Source organism: Branchiostoma belcheri, unplaced genomic scaffold (genome assembly GCF_001625305.1).
Source record: "Branchiostoma belcheri isolate BF01 breed outbred unplaced genomic scaffold, Haploidv18h27 scaffold13, whole genome shotgun sequence".
NCBI classification, from domain to species: Eukaryota; Metazoa; Chordata; class Leptocardii; order Amphioxiformes; family Branchiostomatidae; genus Branchiostoma; species Branchiostoma belcheri.
Window position 1 is genome coordinate 3,692,838 of NW_017802713.1, and position 24,340 is coordinate 3,717,177.

The 24,340-nt window shown below is 40.2% G+C and overlaps 2 protein-coding genes across 2 annotated transcripts in view; both read right to left on the bottom strand.

Moving 5' to 3' along the window:
• Positions 1 to 8,418, bottom strand: part of LOC109463773 (rootletin-like) — a 25,662-nt gene extending 17,244 nt beyond the window's left edge. Inside the window, exons 1-3 of the mRNA XM_019760631.1 lie at positions 8,251 to 8,418; positions 5,328 to 5,470; positions 304 to 490 (exon numbers count right to left, since the gene is read on the bottom strand). Of these exons, the coding sequence (XP_019616190.1) occupies positions 304 to 490; positions 5,328 to 5,465 (325 nt within the window). The 5' untranslated portion in view covers positions 5,466 to 5,470; positions 8,251 to 8,418. The remainder of the gene's footprint in view (positions 1 to 303; positions 491 to 5,327; positions 5,471 to 8,250) is intronic.
• A 1,607-nt stretch (positions 8,419 to 10,025) lies between these two features.
• On the bottom strand, positions 10,026 to 18,677 carry LOC109463732. Its single transcript, XM_019760579.1, has 10 exons — positions 18,571 to 18,677; positions 16,268 to 16,362; positions 15,916 to 15,990; positions 15,341 to 15,448; positions 14,526 to 14,678; positions 13,679 to 13,776; positions 11,988 to 12,725; positions 11,349 to 11,507; positions 11,080 to 11,218; positions 10,026 to 10,498 (listed from the first exon to the last, which is right to left on the bottom strand). Exons 2-10 carry the CDS (start codon positions 16,329 to 16,331, stop codon positions 10,356 to 10,358), a joined length of 1,677 nt encoding a protein of 558 aa, XP_019616138.1. The 5' UTR covers positions 16,332 to 16,362; positions 18,571 to 18,677; the 3' UTR covers positions 10,026 to 10,355.
• Between the last annotated feature and the right edge of the window lie 5,663 nt (positions 18,678 to 24,340).

The window sequence follows — 24,340 nt, forward strand, 5'->3', positions numbered from 1 at the left end:
CTGTGTGTGTCTGTGTGTGTGTCTGTGTGTGTGTGTGTGTGCGTGTGTGTCTGTGTGTCTGTGTGTGTGTCTGTGTGTGTGTGTCTGTGTGTGTGTGATTTATGGGTTAAGTCATAAATTTATATTATTATAATTAGGTTTTGAAATTGATCACATTTTGGAATACAACATGCATTCGTGTTATTCCCAAATACATGTATGTATGAGAATGAATCTGGTTTTGGAACATAGATTCATTACATTTCATGGTATTTCAGATGATGTTTTGGAATGGCCCACGTTATGAAATGTAACATCTCCCACCGTGTGAGTCCACCCCGTTGGTCAGGCTGCCGGGTGACTCCGCGGGTGACTCCGCCCTCAGCACGCCCTCCAGCCGGCTCTGATTGGTCCGCACCAGCGCGTCACAAAACGTCTGGAAGGCGCCCGGCCCCGCCTCCAACAGGGCCTGGAGGAACGCCTCATTCTGACGCTGTCGGGACGCGGCGCTCTGTTGGTAGGGAACAACACCATGAGTTCTCGCCTTAGCTTGAGGAGGCTATACATAGAAGAAGAACTTTATTGCGCAACAGATGTAGCGGGTACAACGTATAGCAAAATGATACATACATAGTTTGTGGTGTTAACATACACATATGGTGGTGTTGAGAATATCTAACAGTTCTACTAATTGTAGTAGGAATCTGGTCTGCTTCATTAACAATGTATAACAAAAGAGAGACACTAATTATACTAATCTAACTCTATTAATACAATGTAGTAATAAATTGTGTCAGGAATTAATTACGTTTATTCGTTTTGTCATGGAATTGTGTTCAAATTGACCTACATAAGTGGAAATGACAGGATTTTCATTGATCGGCATAATCATAATCATTTGAATCCCGGCGACCAGGTTTTGGTGGGTTGTTTTTTAAGAAGCTTCATGTTACCATGTTTATAGTAACAGACAAAGACTTTTATCCAACATGGCGTATGTGACGTCATGTGTACCCTGTACATGGATCAGAAAATCTACTTCTGTAAGGAATCTTAATGAGCCAGAGGGGATACAACCTTATTCACGTCTGGGACTGTAATCTTCTCGCTACAGTGCCACCTAGCAGTCGGATGTAGTTATTGCAGTTATCAAATGTATAACGGAAAAGTTCGACTAACAAACTGTTGTGTGGACATAACAGCATCTACATCCATACAGCTGAAATAAAATCTTGCGTTACCATTAGTCTTTTAATTTGACAGGTCATGTAATACAATGAAGTGAAAATTTCCTAATATATTTTGATATATCATTGTGGAATCAGAATATTACACAAATAAACGTCGCTTCTATGTATACGACTACAGGCCTAGCAGTGTCTCTTCTGTATTATGTAGACAATGATGCAAATTGGCCTAAATTCATAGATTTAATTAGCTTGCTCTCCATGGCAAGCGAACGCCCTTTCAAAATACGACTTCAAAACTGTTATTATATCTACAAGTCATTGTCTTTTTCTGCATATTTAGAATACAGTGTATTTTTTTTAGTTCCAAAACGCATATTGAAAACCTTTGTTATTTTGTAACTCGCCACAAGCGTGAAAAATGATGCCAAGAACTACTAGTACCAAACACACCTGTGTCACTTCTAGCTGACCACCTACTGAGTAACATGCCGCTATTACCTGTGTACTTTCACTGGACATTCAGTCGGCACGGTCACACCTGCCTGGACAACAATACTCCCTCCCGGCTATTGTACTCCGATACTGCCGCCATTGTGCTGCAACCTCTCTACGGCGTCTTGGCTTACTTAATAACTCTGGCGATGGCTACTTTGTCAACCGTTTGGTTAAAGTCGCTAAATGCAATTTCTGATATTGACATTTATTGCAATTCCTAAACACACTGTTTTCGTCATTGTATACTTATAAAGGGTTTGGACTAATCCAAGAACTAGCTACGTGCATGAAGAGTCACTTTATTTTTGGTACCAGCAATAAATAGCTAGAACCAGCCTTCTTTAGTATTCTGCGTACTTGTTTGTTCTGTTTGCTATCTAACATACGGAACAAATGCACCAAATAACCTCTTATTTTGTTGCCATGCCTTGTGTGCTACCCTTCCTTCGCTACGCTCGATTATAAAAAAAAACTAGACCGTCCTTCTATGTATACCCATCGTACTTGTTTGATATAAGTACGAGGTTGTTCTGTTTGCTATAAAAATACGGGAACATTCAGATAAACCGAAGGACGTCAAATTCTTACCTCGTGTGGGTAGCTTATTGCTACCTTTCCTTGGCTGGGCTCCATTATAAAATCACTAGACTGCACCGTTTTACGTATGTGTATAGAAAACACGTACTTGATTCCCATACATACGCATACGGGGTAGTTCTGTTCGATATAGAAAATACGGGTAAAAATGTACTAAGGGCATACAATCTTGATGTCTTACCTTTTGTGATAAGAGTAGCTTGATGCTACCTTACCTTGGCTGGGATTGATTATCAAAAACAGTACACTGAACTAACGCACGCGCCTATTCACGGTTCGATCGCGAGACTCCGTTTGATGACTCAAGAAGAAGTGAAGTGTTTCTAATCTTGTAACCCGCTCGACTTGGCGGGGAGGTAAGAAAACGTACCAAGATCAATCATTGGGCGGACGGCTGCAATTGGCAAAATAAAGGGGTTCGCTTCAAAATCCCAATGTTTTTCGCAAAATGTTTTTCATACGTTTTGTCCTTTCAGCTTTCTTTCCGTTTATCGGGAATAAATATTCGATGGGATTCAAACAAGAACCTGCAATGTTTGGTGACAGCGGTAGATAGTTGCAAGTTTTTTTTTTTTTTTTCAGAAGGTAAATTTGACATTCATGAATATAAAACTAGACTTTATGTACGAGCCTTTCAAGTAACAACAGCATTTCTTGGTGTACCAATTAAAAATTATACAGTACAGCAATATTTTAGTCCGAAATGTACGTAAAAAGGCATATTTTGTCTTATAAGCAAGCTAATTATTGGAATAATTCTACCTCTAGAAACGTGAGTTTGAGTGAAAAAACAAGCAAGCACTTCATCACCCTTACCTGGTACTTAACGGAGCGGAACGCGGAGTGATACGAACAAAAGAGTTTTGTGTGGCGGAGGGATCTCTAACATAATGTATTTAGCTGGCCACCCCCTCGGCTCGGATGTTATTGTGTTGTTAACGTAAATATCTCCGCCAGCTACATTTGACGTGCTGTCACCCTTGACGGCGTGTCGGCATACAGTTCACCCATGATACGTGTATTCATATTACAGCAAACAGAATTGTTACGCACAGTCTTAATATACTAGTAAGGCCACAGCAAGTAAATTTTATGGATGACATCCTCCACAGACTCCAAATCTAATGCGAGCAGGCGAACCCAAAGGCGGGCTCAACAAACAAGGTTCCTACATTTTAAATTTTTGACTCAATTATTGTACAATGGCTTTGATTCAGTGGGAACATCACATATACACAGACAGCATCACATATCACTGCATCAAAGTAAGAAACAAAACATTAAATCAGAGCCTTTTCTTGTCTCCTCTCTTCATAGTTATCTGCCGTCCACCTTTCGGTATGGCAACAGACATCTTTGCCCATTTTCGGCATGGTGACCACTGTCAAAAGGCAACAAAATTTCTTGTTTTTTATTCCAAAATCAGGCAAGAATTAATGCGCGCGCTGATGTCATCCATAAAAATTACTTGCTTCGGCCTAACTAACAATTTAACAAATTTGGCGTACAACCATGATAGCTTTACTTTTTTTACCGCAAACATGATTTTTAGTGTCGTTAAATATTCATTATCTAGCCTCTACCAGGCTTCAGGAAGCGGCTGGAAAGAATAGAAATTGGTCACATAGACAGAAAACGTACAATATGCCACTCCCGAATTTGAAGTCTATCTAATAAATACCGAAAAGCTAAATGAACGGGTGGTAAACTGTACTCTTTTGAGAAACAACTCCCCTGGCATATCATCTGTCTATTCGGCGATTTTATTTTTCCAGCCGCTACCTGAAGCCTGGTAGAGGCTACACAATTATCAATTATGGATTAATTTATGAGAGTAATTTTTTGCGGTAAAATAACTGGAGAAATCATAGTTGTGGGCCAGATTGCCTCCTTTGTTTACGCTAGAACGCCACGTCTCTAGTACCGTGCGGATACATAGAGATAACAATAATGATGATGATGATGATAATAATAATAATATTAACAATAATAATATTAATAATAATAATATTGATAATAACTGAAACATTGTAGTAATATACGTGTAATGCTTATGTATCGAATTTATCTGCTTTGCTTACCCTTGGACGTTTAGTCTGTTTAGACCCAGAATAATAGATTAAATATAAACTTTGACGCTCGGCATTTTGGTTCGTGTCGAGAGTTTTGCAAACTGAGAACTACTTGTGTGGCCTCCACGTCTCTTCACGCTGGTACTTCAAAGTCCTTCTACCCTCTTCACAGACCGTTACGTTTATTTTAGTCCGTAAATATTATCGAGTATAACAAGTATCATGTGGCCATGTTTTCGTTTGTGTGATTTGGTTCAAGGTCATCTGCTTTACGAACCATATTGCATTCATGGATTTAAATCATATTTTTAGGTGCCGTGATTGGCCGATTTTTCGCACTGATCGGCCAATCAGATCATTGGTTACAGACTGAGTAAGATTACAGGACCTCTCCCATGCTTGGCCATTAAGAAAATGATTAGTAAATGTCATTTCAGCTTTTGAAATAGACTGGTCGAAAATTTCGTCAATTAGTTTCATTGGTGTTGTGTGCAAAGTATTTTATTAATACTTGGTAACAATAACACTATGCACGCATTGAATCACTTGAATTAGCATACCCAAGGTGATCAAGTCAGAGACCTTATATAGCATATAAATATATATATCATCCTTGTAACGTTCTTTTTTATCACAAATGTTGCGCTTGTTAGGTTATTAACACAATCCGTCTTCTCTGATTTTTTCTAGGTTTTCGGATGTTTTTCGGTTTTTGGATGTTTGGTCAACGTTACATATCGTCTACAACATTTGGCTGTTGCAGACGACATCTTTTCCTACATAACATTTGGAAGCTACAGACGGGATGTTAAGCTTATATACGCGAATACGACATTATTTAAGGCGTTCTACCGACGAGCTATGCACAGTACATTAAGGGGTTCGCGCAGGTGAAGTACGTTCTGTCGACGCGCTATTTTAAATAGTACCAAATGTACCAAGTACCAACAAAGATGAATTTGTATGCAAATGATCCGTATGCAAATGATCTTACCTCTATGTTCCTGAGAGCCCGTTTGGTGAGCAGCTCGTGTCCCTTCAGCTCCTGCAGCACCTTGGTCAGCTCCAGCTCAGCCACCAGCAGATCACGGTGCTTCTGCACTACCTCAGCAAGTCGCTGGGCGTCCTTCATGTCCGCTGGAATGGAACACAAGACACTTGTGTGTTACTACAATGTTACTAAAGCTACAATTTGACTTCTGTGTATGTTACTATAATGTACAGGGCCCCACTGAAAATCAGTACCATCACTGAGTGGGTTACCCTGTTTAAATAGGAATATAAATAAATAAAATAAGTAAAATGTTACTACAGCTACAATTTGACTTCTTTGTATGGTTCTACAATGTGAAAATTTCCTAATGAAATGGATATAAACTAACCTTAGAAAACGACAATTGAATGAGTAAACGATAAAATCAACATGCAATTTATAAACTATCCGCAAGGCGGGGCTTCTGCAAAGCAGTACCACTTGTTACAATGTACTATTTATTTGTAAGTATTATTTCAAGACCTCTTAATAATCTGAAATTGCCATATACCCATCTTCAAGAAAATATTTTAGAACATATTGTTCATGTTAATTTTTAACAATAGAATGATAGATAGTGGGTCAGTCCGTCAGAAAATATTACGATTTTCCACCCCCAACATATCTGCTTGGAGATTGCATATGTACGATAATCCATACAAAGAGATTATTTCTATCTAATTCTAAAAAAAAGCAACTTGGCGAGTATCAACATGTGTTTTCTCTCTCTCTCTCTCTCTGTCTCTCTCTCTCTCTCTCTCTCTCTCTCTCTCTCTCTCTCTAGTAGAATTGCACCCCATCATCGTGTCTTCTGCCAAAATCTATATAACTTCGAATCTAACGTGTAGATTGTATTAGATATACCCGTGCTGTTATACAATGACCTGAGACTGTACATATGTCTTCTTCCAACATTGTATAGCCTTTAGTTCACGAGTACATTGGGCTGGATTAATCAAACTAGCAGCTAGTGTTAAAAAAGCGTCGACTTACATTTTACAATTGTTATGGAATAAACTTTGACTTGACTAGACCTGACTTCTTGTGCAACGTTTCTCGAACATTCCATGTAAACCAGTAAGTGGGGCTCTAACATACAGTATACCTAGTAGTTGGGCGTCACTACGGAAATAATGCTCTTCGTAAGAATGGATAAAAATGGACCCAAAAGCTCAGTAAAAGATAACTCATTCTTCAAGTTAGCTAGTTACACTTTTTACACAGCTGTAGCACTGATTATTAAAGGCATCCAATGTAATATCTTTATGACAGCATAGAACATATTCTAGATAAGAAAATTTCTCTCATATTGACATTTACAGCTATTTCTTGACATATTTTCGTCACCATGTCATAATTTAAGTGTTTGAAATATCCCCAAAAGAAGTCACGTGCTGATTTCTTGGTATCACCAATAAAATTATAAATAGCTAGAACCATCCTATGATACGAAACAAGTAACAATTTTCTGTCAGCGGCGTCGCATTTTTGCCTCACAGACATAACTGTCCCATGGAAAAAGGTTAGTTAAATTCCCTAGGCCTATATTAGAGAATGACAATAAATTGACTTTGAAAATCTAGTTTTACTACCCTCGAATTGTTTAAGGCGCCTCTAAGGTAGCCTCGTTACCAGACCTATCAAAGCTCCCGAGTCTTACATCCTCTCCGCAAATAGAGGAGGGGATGTAGGACTCGGGAGCTATAATAGGTGTGGTAACCAGGCTACCTCTAAGGTGCTAAAAGTCAACCTAGAAGGGATTGTTTGTACAGTACCGTAACGTTTCAAGGTCACTCCATGATAGAACTACGCTTGTAGTGTACTGCTTCAGCTAACAACCTCAATTTCCACAATTCTATTTTACCAAATAAACACAAAAAAACTCACTTACATCAAATAGAAAGGGACAATAGATTGCAACTGGTGCATAAAGTGTTCTTAAAAGACTACGGGTTTGCGATATAACGCTATATCGTTTTCAGTGGTGAATAGTATCACATGTACAATGTTCTAACCCCCCCCCCATGTGCAGTTTGCGTGTAGTATTCAGTGTCTGTTATAAGCATGAGACTAGTTTAGATGTTGTTTAGTAAACCAACTGCGTCCATACCTACATCATGTGCTGTATGACACGTAACAGTGTACGAAAAGAGTGTGCATTTGTAAATATAACGCTGTCTAGTTTCATCGATGAATAAGATGATATGTACCATTTTCACACCCCTTCCACCCCCATGTACAATTTGCGTGTAGTATGCAGTGTCTGTTATAAGCATGATAATAGTTTAGATGTTGTTTAGTAAACCAACTGCGTCCATACCTACAGCATGTGCTGTATGACACATAACAGTGTACGAAAAGAGTGTGCATTTGTAAATATAACGTTGTCTAGTTTCATAGGATGATAAAACCATTTTCTACACCCCTTCCACCCCCATGTGCAGTCTATGTAGTATTCAGTATATCTTGTACGCAATAGCGGCATGCGAGTAGTTATTATGTTGTTTTGTAAACGAGGAGCGTTCATCATGCAACTTGTTTTCTATGACAAGTAACAGCGTACGAAAAGAGTAAGAATTGGTGAATATGACGCTATCTCGTTTTAATTCATAAATAGAATCATATATACCATTTTTACACCCTACATGCCATGCAGTCTACGTGTGGTATCTTTTCAACGCATGAGGAGAGTAGCTAAGATGTTGTTTAGTAAACCAGGTGCGTCCATACCTACATCATGTTATCTGTGACACGTAACAGTGTATCCCTTGGTCCATATCTCTGTGTAGTGTGTACATCTTTTCCATCCTTTTCAGTAGTAGGCGGAAACGTCGTACGGAAAAACCCGAAGAACCTGAAATGTCAGAAGAAAGCTAGAACTCACCTTGGCTTACTGTTCCTTCTACGAAGCTGTCCTCGTCTTCCTACGACCTTCTGAAATCGCCATGTTCGTCCCGACTGTCTCCGACACACGCAGTGTTTATCTCACGGCCTCCATCTTTGATTTGGCTGCCAACAAAAGACAGAGTGGCCGGCAATTTTCTACCTGCAAATTTGACACCCTCCCCCTTTGTTCTTCAGATCCGAGCGAGTAACATATACACTAGCTGAGTGTGTTTGGGTAGAGGAGATACAGTTTCGGCTGTTATTCTTAGCTCGTCTGAAAACACAGATGTGCAACACTGTCCTTTCTTTCTCAAACAGCTCCGTAGTTATTTGTAACACCTAGTACAGATTTTGACGCCTAGAAATATGCAAAATCTTCATCAATAACAATCAAAATACGCTACAGAATCAGGTCGGACTTCAGAAGATACAGTTACTTAGTAATCAGGGGAGCTATGGAGTTAAAAGGGCCTCGTTAGCCAAGACATAATTGGTAATAACTGCGACATTTAAAGTGATAACAGGGAAACAAAAGTAGAAAGAAGCCGCCCGACAACGTTGATTATTGTCTTTTTTCTAGGTTTATCATCTGGCGCCAAAAAGGCGTTTTAAACTGGCCTTGGAAGTGTAAGATATTAGCACGTGTTCCATACGTTACGATGTACACGGGGTGTAGAGGCTTTATAAGCTGCACGCTACCGTTAACTGTGTATGTCAAAATCCACCATAAAAATTTAATGGGTAGCCGTCATTTAATATGCCGAAAACTAGACGAAATATACATGTTAAGGCTAAATATATGAGAAATGTTCTCGAATAGCCCTCTTCGTATAGAAAGCTTTCACAACTCAACAGATCTAATAATTTTTATATCGTTTTATTTTTTTCTACTACTCGAAATAATCCCTCTGTAAATCGCTTGCCAATTATCACTTTTGCAAAGAAAAGTTCCTTATTTTCTAAATGCTATAAAAATGTATGGCAAGGCCACATACTTTCCAACATTTTTATTCAAAAGTAAAATTCATAAACTAGACTTATACAATACATGGATCTTCCCACGTCATGCTACTGATTACACTGAATACAGTGTTGCCTGTTTACACAGTGGTGATAAAAACGTGCAACACGTAGACATACCACCGTACCGGACAACATGGCGGTGTAACATTACAGACAAAACAAAGACAACCCGCCTCAACTTTCCACAAACAACAACGTCGCCGAGGTGACTATTGTGTGACGCGGTAAGGGGAGCGCGTGGATGGGTATTTGTGGGTATGGAGCGTGCGAAATCGGCGGCTAGGTTTACAGCCGCCCCGTGTTCCGGTGTCATGCATTTCTGAACGCTTTTTAACCCCCATTGGACATGAATCGTTCTCAAAGTCGGTCTGATTTCTTAGAGGTCATTCCATTTAAGAGGTTCAGGATGGTAACGTTATTTTTGTAGAAAAAAGGTGTCTGCAATTTTAGTAGCAGAAAATATGTATTTTATTATATTCTTAGTTGGCCATGCAGGAAGGGATTCATCAGAAAAAAAATCACATTGCCATAGCCAAGTACTACTAGTGTCTGTCGTAGCTTTTTCTACTTACATATAATTATATTATATAATATACATACTGATTTATTGATATAATTGGCATGAAATGTTTGCATTGGTTTCTGGTATAACCAATATCATAGCCCTTTTCACAGACGTTAAACTGCTTCAGAATCTACTTTTTGGGAGGCGCTCTGATAGGTGAGACAGAGAAAGAGAGAAAGAGGTGGGCATAAAAGTTCAATAAAGGATATTTTAATAGCTATATCATATCTGTTTTTCTGAGTCAAGAATAATATCCGGGTTTTAAAAAAACACACTGTCTGGACCGTCCAAATTATATCAATTAGAAATAACCAATCAAAGCCTTTGCAGTTGATATGTCCACAGGAGCGTCCTGATGTGACCAATCAGAGCGTTTCCCGCCGATGTGTCCTCCGGAGCGTCCTGATGTGACCAATCAGAGCGTTTCCCACCGATGTGTCCTCCGGAGCGTCCTGATGTGACCAATCAGAGCGTTTCCCGCCGATGTGTCCTCCGGAGCGTCCTGATGTGACCAATCAGAGCGTTTCCCGCCGATGTGTCCTCCGGAGTGTCTTGTTGTCCGGGCAAGACTTCCGACGGTTCAGCACGGGTGGTGACGTCATTTCGTCGTCCTCAGAAATACTATTGAGTGACTGACGGGGACTTAGACCAGTCTGACCTATGTGATAAAATACGCCCAACAGTTACTCAAGCATCTATGGTAAACAGAATTCTTATAGGTATTTCATGCAATTTCAGGGCGTTGAAACTGGATTTTCAAAGTTAATAAGTTGATCAACCCTGTACCATGTACCATGGCATTTTGATAGTCTTCACCAGACTTTTTGCAGGCTGAATAAATACTAAAATAGTAAAAATCGGCCTTAAAATGGGTTATAATTGGTCAGAGAAGGTAGCAAATAAGACCCTGTCTGGTCGGCCACCTTCTCTGGCCAATCATACCCCCCTTTTAGGCCAATTTCTACCATCTATTCACCCTACAAAATAAGTCTCAGACTGGTGAGACTATTTGATACCCGTGAGGCATACATACGATGATTCTTACATGCGAATATTGTTGCCTGTTTTGTATCATAGGCTAGTTCAAGCTATTCATTAGTGGTACCAAAAACAAAGTCACTTCTTACATACCTTGTAGGCTGTTTCAAACGCTTTAGGTATGAAATAATGACATTAAAAATTGACTCAGATATTACCTAAAAACAAATTTAAACTCCCATTGTTTGGAAAAGTACTGACCGGGAGTAAATTTTGCATTTTGTCCGGCAGTCGCGGTCCCTGGAGTGGCACCTGCACGTCTTGTTGGCTCCCTCTGGCGGCTCTCCAGGTACTGCAGCTTCTTTTCCTGTCGGTCGACTCTTTCTTCCAGAGAGCGTACCTTACAGAATAGTCAACATTGTCACAGTTAAGTCAAGTCAGACTGCTTTTTTTAATTCTAAAACGCCTTTCATACGGCAACTTTTGATAATATTCTACGACAAAGTAGACGAAAACAAGCAATGTCTTACCTTGTTGTCTGCTGCGGTCTTTTCGTGTTCGGTTAGCTGCAGTTTCCTCTCTAGCCGCGAGAGGGCTCTTCCCTTACCGTTCAGGTCAGTCTCCTTTCTTTTAATCTCAGCCTCGGCCCTGAACAGATCATCCCGGGTTCGCTGCAGGTCCAGTTCACACTGTGATAAAAAAGAAATCAGTGGTCTTTATTCGTAGAACACATGCTCAGCAAGAGAAATGTGTCTGTGAATGTGCCTGTCTTTTTCTCTTTCCTTCTCTCTCCCTCTCTCTCTGTGAGTGCCTGTGCCACAATGTGTAATGTGTATTTATGTGTGCGTATGTATGTATGTATAAGTATGTATATGTATGTGCATTTATGTCTAAGTGTATGTTTATGTGATTGTGTGCATATGTTTTCGGGTACGTGTCTGTGCGTGACCGTGCGTGTGTGTTGTGTACATGTGCACGAATCTGTCTGTCTGTCTGTGTGTGTGTGTATGTCTCGGTATGTGTGAACATGTATGCGAGTGCCATGTTCGTGTGTGTGTGTATGTGCAACTTTGCGTGTGAATGTGCATATATGGCTGTGTGTGTTTGTTTGTGTGTATTTGTGTGTGTCTACGTGTAAGTGATGGTATGTATGTGCGCATGTATCTCACCTGCACTTTTTCCCGCATGAGTTTACTGTCGGAATTTTTCTCCAGCTGTTCCTCCAGGTGCTGCACCTGCTGCTGATACCTCTCCACCTTCCCCTGGAGGTCATTGACCTCTTTCTGTAACCCCTTCACGATCTTTTCATGATGAGCCTTTACTTTGACCAAGTCACGTGACTGTCCCTCCGACTTCTCTCTCCAAAACTTCGTATCATCTTTCGACCTCTTCAAGTTTTCCTCGAGTTCTGATATTTTGCGCCTCGCCTCAAAACTCTTCGACACAGAAACATCTTTTCCTTTCGAACGGACACTTTCAAATTTCTCTATCTCTTCCTTCATCCGATGGCTTTCCGTAATGTATCTGTCTCTTTCCTCTTTAACTCTAGCGAGTTCAGTGTATATTTCTATCTGTGAGTCGTGGAGTTGGTTGTATTTTGAGATGTAGCTGTTTCTCTCTTCAACCATTTTGTCGCTGTGGCTTGTCGCCTTTTGAAGTTTTTCTTTCAAAGATGCGATTTCTCTGTCCAAGTGCCAGTCTCTGTCGCGTAGAGTCTTTATTTGTGCTTCTCTCTCCGGACATCGGGAGCAGGGCGTGTCTTCGTTACCTTGGCAACGCGGGCTGACAGATGATTGGATGCTGGGACTGCAAAACTCCTTTGGCAACCGGATGTGGAGGTTGTTTCCTTCCGGTGTCCAGCGGACCCATGGGTCAGTGTTGGGGTCCGGCTCCGGGCCTGCTATCGCCTAGGGCGTCAGAAAAAAAAATCGGAAATTTCAGATTTTCAGTTTAGTGATGTGAGTTTCTGTGAAATTCTATTGAATTATACCCTATAACGGATTATTATGTGACTCATTCGATGATACGACGTACATGTAATTTACTACGCTATTATAGCATGGCTTATGTTTCATAACATTATTACATATGGTGACCTCATACCAAATCCTACATACTTCCCAGGGTATACATGGTTAAAACCCTATTAATCAACTGAAACCCAGGTTCTGCCCTTTCACTTTGAATACCTGCTGCTGAGAACAGGATATATACATACTCCCAGTAAATCAGAGCCACCCAAAACAATACTTCCGTCCCGGAAGTAATTGTCTGATATTGCTGTCTTTGTTTGACAAATGTCTGCTATCATGGTGTAAGAGGAAATCAGCCGCAAACTGGAAGAGTTTAGACAAACTACCACTATCACTGTACGTGACTTGTACGTATTGATATTGGGCCACACCGATTTAATTTTATGGATGACATCCACGTTGACATTAATATTCGCCTGTTCTAAAAAAAAAATGAAAAAGAAAAAAAAGATCACGTCCTCCGAGGCTCTGGCCTGGCTCTAGGCCTTGGTAGCGACGGTAGTTAGCGACAATACGGAGACGGTTGTAACTCTGGAGGATGGCACTCAGGCTACCGAAGCTCCACTACACAAGAAATGAGTACATACGTACAGTGCCGATTCATAAATTCCGCAAAAAGCCAGCATGTGCCGGCTTGTCGTATACGTCGCTATGTACTGCCGCATATTCACAACACCAGCTTTGTGTTCCTGTGGTAGCATTTTTGTTTTTGGCCGGAATTTTTTTTTCGCCCGCGAGTACTAGTTTGGGGGTCTTCAGAGGATGTCATCCATAAAATTAAGTCGGTGTGGCCTAAATGAAATAAAAAGTATTGGCTGATATCCTACCGGTTTTTCTGTTTGCCTCAGGTCCAACTCGGTATCAAAAGTTGTCAAAGTTTGTTCTGTTTCCGTCGAATATTCGACAGGTGGCTGGCTGGGATCGTCTGTGCAGCGAGTGGTGTAATGTGAGTCATGTGATATTAAAAACAAATCATATCATATACAAAGTATTGGAAAACAAAGTGTATAAGCCTGACGTGGTGACGATGATGATATGATATAGTTACACTCACGTTTCAGATAGTTTGAAGAGAAAATTCATAAGACAAAAGCCGTTTGAAATAAAAGAAGGCAACCTCATTGTCATCACTATATACACGTTTGCAACCATCTAGTATGCAAATGCATTACATATAATACTTCTCTTATTGATATATTGCTGTATGCATAGGGGTTTAGTTTTCAGCGTACTACTTTATGTTTACGACTATCTGTATGACTATTGTATTTATGTTAAGTGGGGTTGTAAAATAAGTTGTATAACTTGAGTTAGGTCCCACTTCGTCCTTGTATTTGTATTGCTTTATTCAATAAAAAAATGCATTACATACTACAATACGATGTAGCTAATACGCGTACGGTAGATCATTAGGAAAAAAAGCAACGGCGCGGTCACATTCGTCGAAGGTTGTTATACGATTTTCATGTGGGTGGATTTTCAAGCAGGGTGTGACAGAAGAAACGGCTTACAATTGGAAAAAAAGACAGCCTTTAGCGTGAAACGGCAGCTGAATTTTGCAGGGTACTTGCACAGATGTGCCAAGAGTGCTCTCCGTTTGACCGTTTGCGATCTTACTACGACCGATCGACGTATGTACCTGTAACCGTACCCTAAGATTTGAACCTTCCGTACCTGTAATGTTCTCAGTCCCATACCCAGCCCGTTCTACACTAGCGGGATGACCCAGGTATATGTTAGACCCCGGCCCGGCGTGGATGACTGTGTTGTGCGCGCCTGACACTTCAGACAGGCTGCTGGTCTGCGTGGCTTCACCTTGACGTGGAGCTTAAACAAGAAAGACATACGCAACTTTTTTTCTTATTATTCATATCTACTGTTTAGCCTGTATGTATACCAGCGTTATTAGATTTAATTAGAGAGAGTAGGTTTAACAAGTATATTGTACACGAAGAACTTCATGTTAGCATATTGTTTTATACCACATTTTTCTTGCCAATGTCTGTTTGCAATTAGCTCTCGGGCATGAACTTGCAATAAACTATCTATTATTTTATAATCTAACTATACATGTAACTATCTATTAGTATTGTCAGGGTGGCGATAATCTATGCTAGGTTTGTATGTTGAGTTTCAAAGAGAGAAGTTGGTTTTCACTTGATTGATAGGGCTTTGTAGTGTTATGCCCTGGGTTCAAGGACGTGGTTACAAGAGACGTATAAAACACAAACCATGGTGTAATGACGGAGTAAGTTTTATCATACAATCATATGAAATGATTCCCGAAAGTTTCAATTCTCTGAATTCCTGTTCTGGACATTTTTCTTTGCCAATCTATATCTTTCAACTGCTGTACAGGTATGAATTTGAAATTACTTTTGTTAGAAGGAGTAAAGATTGATGATATATGATAGAAGCATGTAGATTGCATTGTCTGCAATGCTGTGTGCCTTAAAATGTACATGACGTTGTCATTGATTAACACTCACTCTGTAACTGTGAGGTCGCGGGTTCTAGTCCCAGCCCAGTCCCTCCATGTTGACTCGGGATCTGCATTCTTCCGTCAACAGATCTGCTCTCAGATTCGTGACAGGGCACTAATTTAAGTAAGAGAATAAAAAAGGATTAAGTAACAGATATCTAATTCCTTTTTTTAGTGAACTTGTAATTTGAAAGTGATTTTTTTACACAAGCAAGCCCCCCCCCAGTCCAACAACATTGTGTGCACAAAGAAACAAATTAAATAATATAATTGGACGCTTCTTCAGAGATATTAATTATATGGTTAAATTCCTTGTTATTGGTTCGGAAAGTACGGTTAACGGAAGTACTGTTTTGGGTGGCGTCCAGAGAAATGGAAGTTTGTATGTTTTGAGTCCGGTGCACGAAGGGGAGGGGGCATCATCATATGATCCTCTCGATATCAATCACGAAAATAATTCCTGGGTGTCTGTAATCTCCGATTTCTTATGGATAACGTATTGTCCAGCACTGTTTGCTTAATTCTTTGTCTGTTAAGTCTATGTCGTGTGTGTGGCCCCCAGCGTGTATGATAAAAACGTACCCTGTAACTGTGAGGTTGTGGGATCGAGTCCCAGTGTCTCTTCATCTTGACTGGGAATCCGCACCGCTCCAGAGTCTTGGAAAAGGAAGCAGACATGATCAGCAGTTGATACATAATTATCAACTGGTATTCAGTAAATTGTAATGAAAACATTAATGGACAATTTTGCCATGTTTGTTTCTCTCCCGATACCGCAACAAAAAGAGCAGTATTGTAACATAAAGTCTCTGTCGCGTTTGGGACCGCACGCTTTTTGTACTTATAGCAACGCCACTTTGCGGGAAGAAGTAGCAGTTCACGTTAGCCGAGACTGGGATTGTTACAAAATAATATTACAAACGTAAAGACTTACCTTGCGGCTGATTGTTGCCGACACCGTCTGTAGCTGTCGTTTCATTCTGACCACCGCCTATCATTTTGTTTTGGCTCAAATCTCCCTTCAAAGTCCTTTCGGCAAAAGGAAAGTAAAGAGAAACTTTATAGTGCAGAAGTTTCAAGAAGTAGACATCACGCAAAACTTTAGCAAATACATGTATACCAATACGGGGTTACTCCAGAACATACGTCTTATAACCCACAGCGTATATCCCTTAGGTTACATTGTTTAACTGTATACAATGTGTCACTGTTTGAAAAACCAATATATCAAGTGACAGGGCCGTAATTAACCCTATCTAGACCGGGCTTTTTGGGGGCTTAGTGGGACGGGGGGGGGCTCATTGGACCCCCCTCAGAACTCGCGAACGTTATGTCGTGAGACCTACTCTCCAAGCAGAGGTTGATGGTGGAAGATCGTTTGCTTTTTATATAAGGCCCATTTATTATGGGTTCACCACACCACGAAGTGGTGTGGTGAAACCATATTGCTTTTTCTGATGTTTCTTCTTCTTCTTCTCCTCCTTCTCCTGCCATTTTTAAATGGATTCAGCTTCTTCATTTTAGGGCCTAAGGTCCTGAAATTTGGTATGGAGGTACAGTGGGCAAATACCCCTAGGCGTTTTTGAAATTATTGTGATACAGGCTTTTAGAATGGTTTTATTTGAGTTTTTTGGCTGTGTTATAGCAAATGTATTACTGTGTTAGTGTGCCTTGTTTAGCACGTTTGGGCATGAGTCATCACAATGGAATGCAGGGCATCAACCAATAGGCATGCAGCTTTCCTCTATACTTCTTGCTGATTGGCTGTTGGGATTTAACTTGATTAACACATGCACAGAGCATTTCCACCTGCACAGAGCATTTCTTGCTGATTGGCTGTTGGGATTTAACTTGATTAACACCTGCACAGAGCATTTCCATACTGACAGTATGTCTGTATTCAAGTGTTTTGGTAGGTATTTCAAGCTTTCCTGCTCCAGCATTGGAATGCCGGGCATGGACGTTTTTTTTTGAAAATCAACAGTTTGCATTATGCAATTAAAAATCCTAACCAATAAAGTAGGGAATAGCTATCCAACTGTTGTTTTAGTTGTATGTTACTTCATATTATAGTTATATCAATGTAAATCATTGTTTTCCCTTGTGTTTCTCATTCTTTCCCTGCCATGTGGTAAAATGTGGTGAACCCATCGCTGTATTTGCTCCAAAGCAAATATTGGCCTTTCTAGTTTTCATAGATTATTGATGAAGTAAAAAGGAAGCAGAAGTGCAGTGATTCAGATAATACATGCAAAATCGTGATTCCAATTGCAAATGTACGAGTAACATTACGATGAGCGCACGTACTGTTTTAAGGCTGTGTTATATTTCAGTAGTTCCCATTATTGGCTCATGCAGTTTTTTAAATCTTTCTTACCTGTTTGTAATGTGCTATTCAGTTACCATTTGTGTGTGTATGGCAAACGACAGAACTGACGTTCTAAGTGTCCATAGAGTTACAACAAGTTGAAGTACGCAATGTCAACGTTCATAATAGCCCTTCCACAAACACAGGTTGGCTAAAGTTCGGGAACAGTCTTAACAGATCGTATTTGAGTCTATGTCGACCCCCGAACATGTGCACACGCCCCGAATATCGCTGACCTACTCCCGAACACCAGCCAACCTCCAGCCAACCATGGCCGAACCACCCCTGGACACACGAATGTTCTAAACATGTTTAACTGTAGCCGACATTAGGCTTGTCGAGCCAACCACAGCCGACCTTGCTCCCTGCATATTTCTAACCATGTTTGGGTACGTTTGGCAGTGTTCGATAGGGTACATTTGTGTGACATGGGGTTATAGACATTGACACCACTGTGCAAACTTAACAGTATGTTCCTTCTCCCCTATCTACAAAACCGCAAAATTTAGCCAAACAACAAATCACACAACCGAACTTAAAGAGGGATCTCGCACTATGAAAGCACTCAATAAATAATCTCCTAGCAGATCCTAGGGTCTCAAGAATAGAGTATAAAATTGGCAAGGCAGTATCCAATTGGCCAGAGAGAGTGGGGTAGCGACAAAAAAGGGCCATACATGTACATAAAAAGCTAACGATCATTCCCCACAACCTCTGCTTGGAGAGTACCCAATATATTCGTCTAACGTAAACTACCAGACCAGACCTAAGTCTACCTCTGAGTACCGTTGTGTTCACATGGGTACATGGCTGACTAAGACAAGTTTCTCCGCAATACGACACTTTGAAACATAAGGAAAGATACTTACTTACTGCGTCGTCTTTGCCATCGGAGTCTGCAGTTTAACAAGCCATCGTTAGGGACCCTAGTATATGTAAATACACTCACCTGTGTCAAATAGAACTCGCACGTAGGACTGAGATGCTTTATCCTACTTTCATGGCCGAATGGCTGCTTAGAACAAACGTACAATATCTGTGGATCGCGTTTCAGAGAGGACTTTTTCTGACTATGAGCTCATGGCAGATACGGTTACTATTTGTTTGTATTGTAGACCGGTCGTGGTGTACTTTTGTGTTGGGTCAACGGGGGTTAAGTTCCTCAAACTGCGCTTAACGACGCCGAAATGTGTGAGTGGAAGTGATCGTTCACATGTAACTATGTAATCGTCTGTATTACGTTTCGACCTGTGTTTAAGTGATTTAAATAGTGGTAAATAAATAATTTTTTTCTTAAGTCTGGCAAGGCATATCGTTACTAGATATATTTATTTGTTATATTAATATATTAGGCCACACCGCCTTAATTTTATGGATGACATCTGCGCGCGCATTGATTTTCCCCTGCTCTCAAAAAAAAAATTACGTCCTCCGAGGCTCTGGCCTGGCTCTAGGCCTGGGTAGTCCATGCTAGTTAGTGACAATACAGAGCCGGTGGTAACTCTGGAGGATGGCACCTAAGTTACCGAAGCTCTACGACCCAAGAACTCAGTACAAACGTACAGTGCCGATTTATACCTTCCACAAAAAGGCAGCATGTGCAGGTTTATCGTATACGTCTATGTGTACTGTCGCAAATTCACAATACCAGCTTGTATTCCTGTGGTTTAGAAGCATTTTATTTTTGGTCGGATTTTTTTTTATTTGCCCGCGCGCACTAGTTCGGGGGTCTTCATGATCAGAGGATGTCATCCATAAAATTAAGACGGTGTGGCCTTACTATATTTTACTATATATTTATGATGATATTGGTCTTCCTGTTGTAGTGCATTTTCCCATCATCTTTTCCACTTCACTCTGTCAAAAAATTTCAACTTCAGTTACGCACCTTTCACCCTGCTTATTGAATTAAAAGCGTTCGGGAGTCGCCGTTCGGCTTTCACCAATCTTTGTGAAATTTTTGCGATTTACTAATGATGAATGATGGGAATTTTATACCTTGTGACGTGTAAATTACTTAAAGGTTAACATCACTATGCATATATCATGTTAATGAAGAAGTCATTTGCATAATTGATGAGGACATGTTGAAATTAAATATTGCCAAAGGATAAGAATTTTTCACGCAAAACATTGTAATTTCACTCCTCTTGGTTCAAGTTGTCTGTTGTCCTTGGGGCCTGCATGGGGGGGGGGGGGTCCCCGACAGCGCTCTACGCTAAATTTTGAGAGCACTGATTACGCTTTACGATAAATTCCAAGTGGCTACAACGCATTACGTAGATATAAAACGGCGAATACGCTCTACGCAAAATACACCAATTACGCTCTTCTTTGAATTACAGCGGTCCGTCTACGCTCTACGTAGAATTGAAACGGCCGATTACGCTCTACGGAAAGGGGCATGTGCCCCCCTCTAATTGTGTACAAAGTCCCACCCATGATAAAGGTGTCTGCTTGACAACCCTGTTTCTTTTAATCAACTTAATATTTGTCTAAATAAACTGAAACTGTCTGTCCTCTCTTCTTCATATGACCTCATGACCCCCAGGACAAGGTCCGGCGGCCAAAACGGTTTCTTCCCAACACGTCGGCAGAACGTACTGCGCTTGCAAGAAACTCATACTAGTAATGTGTGTCCATTATCTCAACCAACAACAAAAGACTATATTTCTGCTTAAGTTTCCCAACTTTTATTTTTCAAAGAGTCGGACAATTCATCTCCCACTGCCTCCTGAGAAGAAGTCAAAGCCCCTAATAGCATGGCAAGAATAGTTTAATAGAATAGAATAATTAGAATAGCAGTTACCTTGTTCCTCTTACCTGTTCACATATTGCATATTTACTTTTTATCCTGTATGCATACCAACGTTATTAGATTTAAGTAGAGATAGTAGGTTTGTTAAGTATATCGTACACGTAGAACTTCATGTTAGCAAATAATCTTTTATCACCACATTTCTTTCTTGTCAATGTCTGTATGCAATTAGCCCTCGGGCATGAATTTGCAATAAACAACATAAAACTTAGGCAGAACGTTTCATATAAGGTCATATTCGCGCATATAAGGTGAACACTCCGTCTGAAGTTTCCAAATGTTCTGTTGAAAAAGATTTTCTCTGCAACAGGCAAAACCTGAAAAATCAGGGTTATGCGCAGGCCCAGTGCATTCTGCCGACGTGCTTTTCCTCCCCCTATATAGTAGCACGTCGGCAGAACGTACTGCACCTGCGCGAAACCCGTAATGTATTGAACATAGCACTTCGACAGAACGTCTCATATAAGGTCGTACTCGCGCATATAAGGTTAACATCCCGTCTGTAGTTTCCAAATGTTCTGTTGAAAAATATTTCCTCTGTAAGGCCATGTTGATTTGACTATATGGATGACATCCTCTGGGAACCCCAAAACTGATGCGCGCGTGCGAATAAAAAAAAGTTTTGCAAAAAAAAAAAGTTGCTTTCACTATGAAATCTACGTGGTCATGAAGGTTGAACAAATGGCACAGAATATGTTATGGCGAATAATCTACTCTTCGAATTCATTTCTTTACATTTTTGTCTTTTTTCCTTGATTTTGGCATTCTACGACATTGGTATCGTTTCTAAATGTTTTCCTTGCAACTTATGGTATATTTGTGCTCATTTAGCAACTGTTTTGCACGATTTACAGTATGGTTGAAAACTTTTTTTTTTGGAAACGGCCAAAAATTCATGCGCGCGCGGATGTCATCCATATAATCAAATCAACATGGCCTAACAGGCAAAACCTGAAAAATCAGTTTTTTTCGCAGGCGCAGTGCATTCTGCCGACGTGCTTTTCTTCCCCCTAATATGGTCATGTTGCCATGGGCACATCAAACCCTGGCCACTGATTGGTTGTGGGTAGTAGTAACCATTAAATCTGTTCACACATATAGCGAGTAGGCCAGTATGTGGATAGACAGGTTTGGGTTTGGTAACACCTTTGACCAGCATTACTGAGCTGCGCGGTGTCGTGAAATTGTGAACCCAGGTGAGAATATTTTCATCAGTAAAACTTGTAGATCTTTACAAAAAGATGCGGCCTGTCTGTTTCAACTTTGTTTACTGTGTAAGTGGGCGATTTGTGAGATTTCACGGTCTAAACATGTTGCAAAGGAGCAAGAATATTAGGCACAAAAAAATGCAAATAAGTTGAAGACAATTTTTTGGAAGAAAGAAAAGTTAGAACAAGTCAAGACCGTGAGTTTTTATGGTCTAAACAATGTTAGCAAAAGAGCAAGAATATTAGGCACACAAAAATGCAAATAAGTTGAAGACACTTTTTTGGAAGAAAGAAAAGTTAGAAAAGTCAAGACAAGATGCATGCAAATTGATTGATATTTAATTTGTACACAGTAAGGGTTATTACCTTCTAGAATGAAATTGAATTCATCTATAGCATGAAATGTAACAAATTCCGTTGAGAAAGCGGAGAGAGGGTTGAACAGCTTTGTGCGTTTATCGTTATATAGTGTACAAACCATAATAAAATGTTGTTCGTCTTCAATATCATTGGGACAGAATGGACAAAACCTCTGGTCGAGGGGGATTTTTTCTTCCTAATTCTATATTCATTGTATGACTTATATAATTATAATGTACGCTAACAAACAAACCCTATAGTGCGGACGCCCGCCCGACAAAACACAGGAATTAGCACTATATAGGGGTTGTTTTCCAGACAGTGGTTGTTTGTTCCCTATTATTGTACCGTTCCCGTATATTATTTGTTAAGATAAGACTGTCTTTTGGTGTAGAATATTATCAACACTTAATTCATGTAATAGAAAATCCTATATTTGCACAACTTTGGGGATTAATCTACAATTTCTTAAGCCATAAGGGCTAACATCATTTGGCGAAGGTATGAGATTGTGGAACTCTAGTTATGTGTTATATTGCCAGCGGGCAAACTTGCTCACTGGCCCATGCATCGCGAATACTGGGAAATCGAAGCCTAATCTCCAAGCAGATGCTGTGGGGCAAGGGGAGTTTTGCATCCAGAAAGTGCTCCTATCCAGGATACGCTCTGAAGCACTTCCTGGATATCCAGGACACGTCGCGAGCCAGAGTACACGTTCTGGATATCCAGGACACGTCGCGAGCCAGAGTGCACGTCCTGGATATCCAGGACACGTCGCGAGCCAGAGTGCACGTCCTGGATATCCAGGAAGTGCTTCAATGGAGCACATACATCCTGGATAAGCAAGGGTGTTTGCTCTATCCAGAAATCGCTTCAGATCTGTTGTTTGCTAGCGACGTTGTGATCATGAATTTTTTTTTATTTTTTATTTTTTATTTACTTCAGAATTCACCTCAAAACAAGGCTCGTGAGAGCCACTTACGTGTTTTGGGTTACAGTGATGACTGCGTGGTCAGATATTTGTTCACCCTTGATTTAAACCGTTGGAGGTTGTAATTAGCGGTGAAACATTCACGGGGAAGCTTGTTCCACAGTGAAGTGGTTCTGGGGAAGAAACTGTCAGCATGAAATTTTCTCTCATGGAGCTCATAGTGACTTGCTCATAGTGACTTGCATTCGCTATATAATGAATGAATGAAATACCTTTATTGTACGTTTGTGCTCTAACAAGTACAGGTCATGAATAGACAAGGAAAAGCATACAGTAATAATACTTAAACTATACATACTAATGTGAACTACTATTTACATTGTTCGACTTCTTCTCGCTTCTTGACGCAGTTATAGATGTACGAGCATATAGAACTAGTGATACATGATTTCATAAGAAATATGAATTTTTCTGATTCATTTAAATGTCCAAAGTTGGGAAACTTATCTATTATATAAGGGTTATTACCTTCTAGAATAAAATTGAATTTATCTATGGCTTGAAATATAACAAATTCAATTGAGCAAGTGGAGAGAAGGTTAAACAGCTTTGTGCGTTTATCGCTATATAGTGGACAACCAATAAATAATGAAATGTTGTTCGTCTTCAATATCATTGGGACAGAATGGACAAAACCTCTGGTCGCGGGTGATTTTTTTATATCTTGGAATTCCTAATTCTATATTCATTGTATGGCTTATATAATTATAATGTACGCTAACAAATAACCCCTATAGTGCGGACTCCCGCCCGACAAAACACAGGAATTAACACTATAGGGGTTGTTTTCCAGACAGTGGTTGTTTGTTCCCTATTATTGTACCGTTCCCGTATATTATTTGTTAAGATAAGACTGTCTTTTGGTGTAGAATATTATCAACACTTAATTCATGTAATAGAAAATCCTATATTTGCACAACTTTGGGGATTAATCTACAATTTCTTAAGTCATAAGGGCTAACATCATTTGGCGAAGGTATGAGATTGTGGAACTCTAGTTATGTGTTATATTGCCAGCGGGCAAACTTGCTCACTGTGCCATGCATCACGAATACTGGGAAATCGAAGCCTAATCTCCAAGCAGATGCTGTGGGGCAAGGGGAGTTTTGCATCCAGAAAGTGCTCCTATCCAGGATACGCTCTGAAGCACTTCCTGGATATCCAGGACACGTCGCGAGCCAGAGTGCACGTCCTGGATATCCAGGACATGTCGCGAGCCAGAGTGCACCTCCTGGATATCCAGGACACGTCGCGAGCCAGAG